Genomic DNA, 8,887 nt, shown 5'->3' with positions numbered 1-8,887 from the left:
GCCAGCTTTTCCGTTCGTTTCCCCTTCGTCGCTCGCGAACGGATGTGTTGGTTACAAACATTTCCTTTTGACTTCGGTCCCCGGGCCTGGCCCATCTGCAGAACCATCACAATCTCCACACACCACGTTCTGGGGTCCCTGCGGCTCCCTTGGTCCGGGCCGCGCCCAACCACTCACAGCCACGACGGAAGTTAAATTTAAGACATTGCCTCTCCTCCCCGGGTCCCTCGCGCGCGGCTGAGCCCAGCCGCCCTGATGTGAGCTGGGTCCGGCCGCTCAGCCTGCGGTCCAACCCTAAGCTGACGCACACAGCCCTCCGCCGGCCCTCTTGGCCTGCATCCTGACGCAGCTAGGGCGCGAGGCCCAGTTTTCTGGAGATCCACTGGATTGTAGCGAAAGGAGACACTGGCCTGTTTGAGGGCAAGGGCAAGGTGACTGAAGCTGGAACTGGCGAATTTAACTGCATCTCCAACCCGCTTCAGGAGCAGGAAACTCGCGTCCTCCCCAGGACCTGTTCACACCCGGGCTCTGGGGGAGGAGGAGTTGGCTTTCCCCCTCTGGCGGGTTTTAGGAGCAAGTCCCTTGACAGTGTCCGTCCCGTCAGTGATTACAAGAACTTTTGTTTCTACTGAAGCAGGTTTTGCAAAGTTGCCACCCGCTAAAAACAGCTTGGAGGCGGGAGCGCCAAGGAAATGTGGGCACCTATAGCTGCCATGTCAGGTGGCTTCCGTGACCCGAGAGCCAGCTAGTTTTTGTGATAGAATGGTGGAAAAGGAGATGTGGGAACTGGGGCCGATGAGCACGTTCGGAAAAGTGGCAAGTTCAAGCTTTACTCTGAACTCACGACTTTCTTGGGCGTTCCCTCAAACTCTCCAGCTCAATGCCTCTGCATCCAAGGGGGGTAGATTTGGGGCAGAGGCGATTCCAATTCTAGTGGATCTAAAAGCTGGAAAAGATAAGGAAGGGGTTCGGATTTACAAGGACCATAGGAAGAACTTTTGGGGTGCTCAGGAGTTGGCCAAGATGCACAGACTATGGCCGCCGGCCGGAACCCTCTGGATTCTCTCAAGAGGAACAGGGTGCAGCTGGCCTTGGGAGAGGTTTGCGTTGAATGACTTGACTTCTACCCGAGAGCACTGAGATTGGAGTGATTAGTTAGGTCTTGTCTGTAAACCTGTTTACTCTGAGGTTCCCCAAGAATAAATTTATTAAGACTTTTATCAACCGCTGGAGTAGCAGGCTGCTTGGGCAGCAGTTATTCCTAGGTGGGAGTATTTATAGGACCCGTTTATAATCTCATCTATGAAAGTGACTAACAAAGTTTAAATACGTTAGCCATAATAACCTGCTGGTGCAGTGATTAAAGAGCTGGGCTGCTAACCGAAATGTCAGCAGTTCGAATCTGTGGGAGAAAGATGTGGCAGTCTGCTTCTGTAAAGATTACAACCTTTGAAATCCTTTGGGACAATTCTACTCTGTCCTATAGGGTCACTATGAGTCAGAATCAACACGAAGCAACGGGTCTGTTTTTTGGGGACACACACAGGCACACCAGCACCACCAGCCAATATGCAGCAATGGGAAACAAACTTGAAGTAGAATGAACTCAGTTTAGCATGTTTTGAGGTTGAAATTAGGAAGCAGATTTAAAAATACCTGGTTCACACCTGCCTGCCTCCTCTCCCAACTGAACTGGCCACAAACCTCATTCCCGGGCCTCCGGGCTTCCAGCCCTGCGTGGCTACAGCTACACCACCAGGCACCCTGGGAGGTGTCTCCAACGGTTCTACTCCGAATGCGAGGCTCTTGGGATAAAAGGAAGAGTTTTGCTTCCTCTCAGAGTTGGGACCCGCAAAGATCTAAGCAAACGGGTTTCAGAACAGGTGTCTCTCATCGGCTGGGAGGGGGGTGCAAATGCACTCCCGGCTCGGGGAGGAGAGACAAGATCACACTTGGAGAAGCGAGCGGGCGCGGGGAGACGTGGCGCCCTGGGGCCCCGCTCTGCGCTCCTCCCCAGACTCGCTCCTCTGGGGCTTAGAAATAACTCAGGAGTGTAGACGCTCCCTTGCCCACACACAATTCACTTGTAAAATAAGCAAGACTGAAACGATTTCCGGAGGGGGTGCTTGAGGGGTCTTTGTTCCTCGGAGCCAGCCAGGTCCCCCGCGACGCGAAAGACTTGGATCCCCCTATCAGAAGTGACCCGACGGACCGCCCGGAGACGGTCGCGAGGTGCGGCCGCCTCTCTCCCCTTCAATTCTCAGGGCCTTTGGGTTTCCTCACGCGTTGCCCTGACCCCTGAGGAGTCGCCAGCCCGGCCCCAACCCCACCCCGAGCCCGCGGCGGTGATCACTTACGTGGGCAGGGCCCGCGAGGAGCGCTCAGGAAAGCGGGGGCCTGGGCGGCATCCGCACGGCTGGGCTGGGCGCACCGCTTGGCACTCCACACCCCAAAACAGGCGCTAAGAAGGAGCCATTAAAACCGCAAGTGCAACCAGGAAATCAGACAGCCGGAGCCGAGAGGCTCTGGGGGTTGTCTGGTGGCGAAGTCATTCGTTGGTTGTTGCTACAAAGCCTCGCCGTGTGGTTCGGTGATTAAGAGGGGGAAAAAAAGTCTTTTAAACACTGGCAAAAGCGTTATTGGTTTGGAAGATTGGTTTGTTGTTTTGTTTTGTTTTGTTTTGCTTTTCATTTAGCTCCAACCAGGCTGACTGAAATATTTCTGCCCCCAGCATCGCGCCCTTAAGTCAAAGAGGAATTCTGTGGGCAGCAGCTCCTGTTACCGAAGTTAAAAAGGAGAAAAGCCCCTCCACGAATATCTGTAACGACAACACCGATGTCATTTGTTTTGAATGTTCATTTTTATTGGTGCTCCCTCTTTGCCAAAATGTGCTTGATTACAGAGGTTTGTACGGTGATCATTGCGCTCCCCAGACAGGGGAAGGTGCAGCAGCGAAGGTTCAGCCCAGGCCAGATCAAATCCCGGGCTGTTTAACGCTGAAAGGCTGCATGTTGCTATTAGTGTTAAATATATGGCTAATTATGCGTATGAAAATTAAACATCAGTGTTATGCTAATGGGGAGCCTTCAGCTGCGGATCCGAGCACTTGAGACTACCATTTAATCAAATGAATCAGTAACTAATACATCTGCACGTGTGAACTTTCACAAGATCATTTCCCCGTTCCCGTCACACCGCTAAATTATGAAAGAAATAATTATCAACACTTTCTAATTACCTAACAAAGTAATTTGGGATTCACCGTGGGGCTGGCGGGATGGGAAACCAACAGCCCTTCGCAGCCAGCGTGGTGCGCGCCACTCCGCGCGGGGGTGGATGTGTGGTTGGGAGGGGGCACTTTCGTGCGCCTTTCTGAACCTGGCGCCGGTTGGCAGCTCTTGCCTCCACCAGCCCTGCCCCCCAAGCCAGATAGCGCCCGCTTGGGCTACTGGCGGCGGGGAAGACCCTGGGCGTCGGTGAGAGACAAGTCTATACATAGATATGTGAGCCTATCAAAGAGTGATTTTGCTGCGGATTTCAGTGTCCCTCACACCAAATCCGTTGCCCTCGAGTGGATTCAGACTGATAGCGACCCTATAGGACAGGGTAGAACGGCCCCTATAGGATTTCCAAGGCTGTAATTTTTACGGAAGCAGACTGCCTCGTGGTTCTCCCGCGGAGCTGCTGGTGGATTCGAACCGTTGACCATTCGGTTAGCGGCCCAGGTCTTAACCACTGTGCTAGGGCCCCTTATTCTGTCTCCTGCAGGGACTCCTAACCCCAGATTACTCTCACCAAACCCCAGGAGGCCAGAAAATGACAACTTGGCGTCCGCAGCTCAAGCAGAACTGAGCCGGCTGACCCTGGGCTCCAAGCGGCGCGGCGCCCAGAGGGCGAGTCAGCACTGGGCGCAAGGCGCTGAGGGAATGGGGAGGGGGAGGAGGCGGAGGAAGGTTGGGAGGGAAAGAGGGGGTGTGTTTTGGGGGGAGGCGGTGCGGTCGCCTTTCCTGGAAGGAGAAGCACGGGTTCCAGGCTCTCTGCGTGCAGCGCTTTCATCAGACCCGTGCAGTCTGGCTCTGGAGTGGCCAGCTGGGCCCCAAGCAATGTTAGCGGGCCCCGGGGAGCAGCGGCGGCGGCGCGGCGGCCGAGTGAGTGAGTTCACGGGGAGGGACACAACCCCGATCCCTGGGATGTGGCGGAGCGGCCAGGGGCCAGGGAGGCGCGGTCGAGAGGACGCTGCGCGAGGCCCGTAGCGCTCGGGAGCAAGGCGCTCGGCTCACCGCCTCGGGCGCCCCCCAGTGCGCGACTCCCGGTTTCGGAGGCTGCCCCTAGGTTCCAGAGCCTCGCCAGGTACCCCGCCTGGCCGGGTGACAGCGGCAAGAAACTGCCCCCGGGTCCCTGGCACTGGGGGCGGGCGAAGGGTGGAGACAGCAGGAGGGAGGGCGGCGGCGCGAAGCCGCTGGTTGGTTTCTGGGGAGAAAGGCGCGCCGGGGAGGCGGGAGGCTGAAAAGTCGCGGGCCGCGGAGGTCCCAGAACGGGCGCCGCAGCCCATTGTGCGCCCTGCAAGGCGCGCTCTGTTGCAGAGGAGCCCGGGCCGGGGAGTGTGGACGCGTCTCTCCCGAGGCCCGGCCGCCTAGTCCGCTCTAGTCCAGCCGAGCCGGAGCATCTCGGACCAATCCCCGGTGATTATGCAAGACAGTGGACCAATCAGCTCCGCCAGCTCATGAATATTTATGATCTTGGCTGAGTCAAAGCTTTGAAGCGAGTTTGGGGAGCTCGGCAGCATCATGGTTAGACTTTTCAAAGAGACAAACTCCATTTTCTTATGAATGGAAAGTGAAAACCCCTGTTCCGCTTAAATTGGGTTCCTTCCTGTCCTGAGAAACATAGAGACCCCCAAAAGGGAAGCAGAGGAGAGAGAGACCCACACACAGACCCCGCGAGAAGAGATGACCATGACCACCATGCCAGAAAGTCTCAACAGCCCCGTGTCGGGCAAGGCTGTGTTTATGGAATTTGGGCCGCCCAACCAGCAAATGTCTCCTTCTCCCATGTCCCACGGGCACTACTCCATGCACTGTTTACATTCGGCGGGCCACTCGCAGCCTGACGGCGCCTACAGCTCGGCCTCGTCCTTCTCCCGACCGCTGGGCTACCCCTACGTGAACTCGGTCAGCAGCCACGCGTCCAGCCCCTACATCAGTTCCGTGCAGTCCTACCCCGGCAGCGCCAGCCTCGCCCAGAGCCGCCTGGAGGACCCAGGTACGTGGTCCGCTGGGACTGAGAGAGGAGGAGGTACGAAGGCAGAGAGGGAATGAGAGAGAGAGGAAGGAAAGGGGGAGAGTGAGAGGTGGGGTGGGGGTGGGGAGGGCGCGGGAGCAGCGGAGGTTTCGGGTATCAATCCGTAAGTCCTTATCATAGAAAAGAATTAAAAAAAAAAAAAATCACCCATCTAGCTACTATGCAGCCAAGAATAAACCCGAGAGCGTCCCCTGGCACTGTCTGGGCCTCTGGGCGGCTCGGTACCCCGAGCACACAATGCCCCGCTGGAAAACAGAAACCCACATGTGCACGTATTAGTCTCGGTAATTATTTATTGCGTAGTGCTATAAACAATGTATGCAATTAAGGGTAATTAAACCTCAACTGCTGCCTGCAAAAATAGCAAACTTTCCCTGCAAAGGCAGGAGTCGCGCGCCTGGGAACGGCCCCAGCCAGCTTGCAGCGGCCTGGGGCGGGCCCTGGGACTTTGCGGGACCTTTTCCAGGCATCTGGAGTTTCTCGAGTGTTCTCTTCCTGGCCATGCCTCGGCCACCCCTTGGTAGCCACTTGCGCTTGGATCCCCGCACTAAAGGCGGCCCCACGCATTAACCAGGGCCCCCGCTTCTGCTGTACCTCCAGGGGCAGACTCCGAGAAGAGCACTGTGGTGGAAGGCGGTGAAGTGCGCTTCAATGGCAAGGGGAAAAAGATCCGCAAGCCCAGGACGATTTATTCCAGTTTGCAGTTGCAGGCTTTGAACCGGAGGTTCCAGCAAACTCAGTACCTGGCTCTGCCCGAGAGGGCGGAGCTCGCGGCCTCCTTGGGACTCACACAGACGCAGGTACCTGGCCGCTGCACCTCCGCCACGCAGGCTTCCCGCAGTGGGCCTGCGCCCCGGGCTTCATTTCCTGCTCTCCCGGCCTCAGTGTCCGGGTGTAACCGTGTGAGTGTGTGTGTGTGAGTGTGTGTGTGTGAGTGTGTGCGCGCGCGCACACTCGCCCCTGACATCTCTTCTTCCTCCCTCATTTTATCTGCCCTGGCTCTGCCATTGCCCTCTGTACCCCGCGCTGCCTGTCACTCGGCCCCGGACACTCTGATTAGGGCGCAGGAAGGATTTCCCCGGACGTTTTGTTGGGGATTCTGAGGTCACACGTGCCCGAACAACTGGAACAATAGACGCGGGGCTTAATCCCTCCTTTGCTTTTAAAGTGTAGGGCTAATCACTTGGGGCCTTCGCCCGGGCAGCTACCTCCCTCCTCCTCTTTCTCACCGGGTGAGGGGGGAGGGTCTTTTCCTCCACCCTCTCACCTCCCAAGTCCCAGACCCTGGAAGAGAAACAGGGCCTTCCTTCCCGGATTTCTCTAAGACCCTTGGGTGCCCCGTGCTCAGCTGGCGCGAGTTTCCAACGTCCGGTCCGGGATTTGGAGCAGAGTTGGGGAAAGCAAACAGATCCCAAGGAAAGGTTGGTTTGAGTCCAAAAAATATTCAACAAGACCCCGCGGCCTCCTTAGCTCCCAACTCACTCAAGGGCAGAAAAGACGGTTCAAAGAGACTGCAGTCCACATTGCAAATAAATTTCCTCCACTCCTTTCTAGGTTTCTGGTTCTTTTATTGATGTATGTATTGGAATTGCTAGCGCTCGGGATTCTGTAGGCGCTGCGTCTTCGGTATACCGTTCGCTGGAGTCGGGCTGAACCCCTGACAGGCGAAGGCCGGGATGCCGCGAGCCCCTTACCACCACGCCCCCCTGAAGGCTCCTGGCCTTGTGTGACCGGGCCTCTGAGCCTTTGCCTCTTATTGGGGTGGGGGGGCTCTCCTCAGTCAGGGAGCTGCCAGATCGCGCAGGGCGGCGGACACTCGTCTCTCTGCCACCCTGCGGCCCCCTTGTTCCCTCCCCGCGACCTCAGAGGGCTCCGCAGCTTCAGCCGGAGTCACGTTGTTGTCCGCTCTTGCAGGTGAAGATCTGGTTCCAGAACAAGCGCTCCAAGTTCAAGAAGCTGATGAAGCAGGGCGGGGCGGCTCTGGAGGGTAGTGCGCTGGCCAACGGCAGGGCCCTGTCTGCTGGTTCCCCACCCGTGCCGCCCGGCTGGAACCCCAACTCCTCCTCCGGGAAGGGCTCGGGCGCTAGCGCGGGCTCCTACATCCCCAGCTACACGTCGTGGTACCCCTCGGCGCACCAAGAAGCTATGCAGCAGCCCCAGCTCATGTGAGGTCGCCCATCCGCGCCCGCCCGCCTCCTTCCCGTCTCCCTCGGCCCGGGCCCCTCCCGCCTCCCGGTCAATCTACCCTGTCCGCGTGCTCTGAGCCCGGAGGAGAAGGGCCCAGAGGGAAGGAAAAAGGGACAGTAAAGGCAGGAAGCCCGCCGCCTCCTCCGAGCCCTGTGCGATTCGGCTGGGCAACGTCTCCGAGCCCTCGGGCCACGTCTTCGCCCCGACCCGGGCCTGGGCCGCGCGGTGACAGCGGAGAGCGGCTCGCAGCGCAGGCACGGCCGCGGGAGCAGCCCGAGGAGCCCGCTGGACCCGACCCGCAGACCCTAAGCTTTGTGGGGCTATCAGGAACGACAACAAAGGCAATGTCGAAAGAAGCAAAAGCTCTTTTCTGTCCTGTCTCTTGTCTCCTTTCGCTCTGTGTCTGTACGCTGACGAAGTCGAGGTCCTCATCCGTTAACTGTCTTCATTCTTTGGCCTCTGCAAGTAGTCACCGGCTCGGACCTTCTCCTGGGTTCCACCTGGACATCTGTGTAGCTTGTTCGGGAATTGGGGAAAGTTGGAGGGAGGGGGTTTTATTTATTGAAAAATGGACTTCGCCTGAAGCTCAGAGTCCCGGCAGGTTCGCGATTCCGTGGGGAGCTCCGAGCGCACTGTCCAAACGCAACGTTTACTTTAAACGCACCCGGACAATGAATAAGGAGGACGTGGTGATTTTTAACTTTTACCGTAACTTTTGTACTTCGCTGGTATGGAGAAGTTAGAGCTTAATGATTTACATTTTTACATGTCCATATTATTAAAAAGAAGAAGAAGAAAGAAAGAAAGGAAAGGAAAGGAAAAAGAAATGAACCCAACACGATTTTCTCATATTGGAAGAAACGCGCTTGGTCTCTTTGCTTGGACAAGAAGGAAAACCCTAAATCCCTCCGTGGGGAGAAAGAGAGGACCGACGGACAGCGGAGAGAAAACAGGCAGGCGTGAGAGAGCTCCCTAATCCATTGGGCTTTAAGTAAGAGGAAAGCAGCTTTAAAACAATCCCCAAAGGCTCAACCACAGAATAATGCCAGTCACCACCCCAACGCAGTCTCCAGTGCAGGATCTAATCGCTGTACATATTATTATTGTTGTTATTAATTAATTATTATTATTATTCTGTAAACATGTTGCACAAGCTTAGCCTTTTTCCGTTCCGTTGTGTGTGGCTGTAAAACCCCATGCTTTGTGAAATGAGAATTTTGACATTTTACTTGTGAAATCTGGAAAATGTGATCAATTGAAATCAACTGTGTTTTGTGTTCTCTATGTCAAAGTTTAGTTTTATATTGAGAATGTTAACTTATTGCTTTGTATCTTGGGGGAAAAAAAGAACTTTGTAAATAAGTTATAAAGTTTCTTTGAGACAGTAAAATTATGGTTT

The 8,887-nt window shown here is 55.9% G+C and overlaps 1 protein-coding gene across 1 annotated transcript; it reads left to right on the top strand.

The window, feature by feature from the left end:
* The first annotated feature begins 4,949 nt into the window (after positions 1-4,949).
* DLX1 (distal-less homeobox 1) lies at positions 4,950-7,470 on the top strand. The gene is made up of 3 exons (XM_007942514.2): positions 4,950-5,262; positions 5,902-6,101; positions 7,216-7,470. The coding sequence occupies exons 1-3, from the start codon at positions 4,950-4,952 to the stop codon at positions 7,468-7,470; spliced, it is 768 nt and encodes a 255-aa protein (XP_007940705.1).
* Positions 7,471-8,887: the final 1,417 nt, after the last annotated feature.

The sequence above is a fragment of the Orycteropus afer genome, unplaced genomic scaffold, assembly GCF_000298275.1.
Source record: "Orycteropus afer afer isolate SDZICR_OR568_19922 unplaced genomic scaffold, OryAfe1.0 scaffold00001, whole genome shotgun sequence".
Lineage (NCBI taxonomy): Eukaryota > Metazoa > Chordata > Mammalia > Tubulidentata > Orycteropodidae > Orycteropus > Orycteropus afer.
The sequence above is the reverse complement of the archived record's forward strand: the minus strand, read 5'-3'. Positions and strand labels throughout refer to the sequence as shown.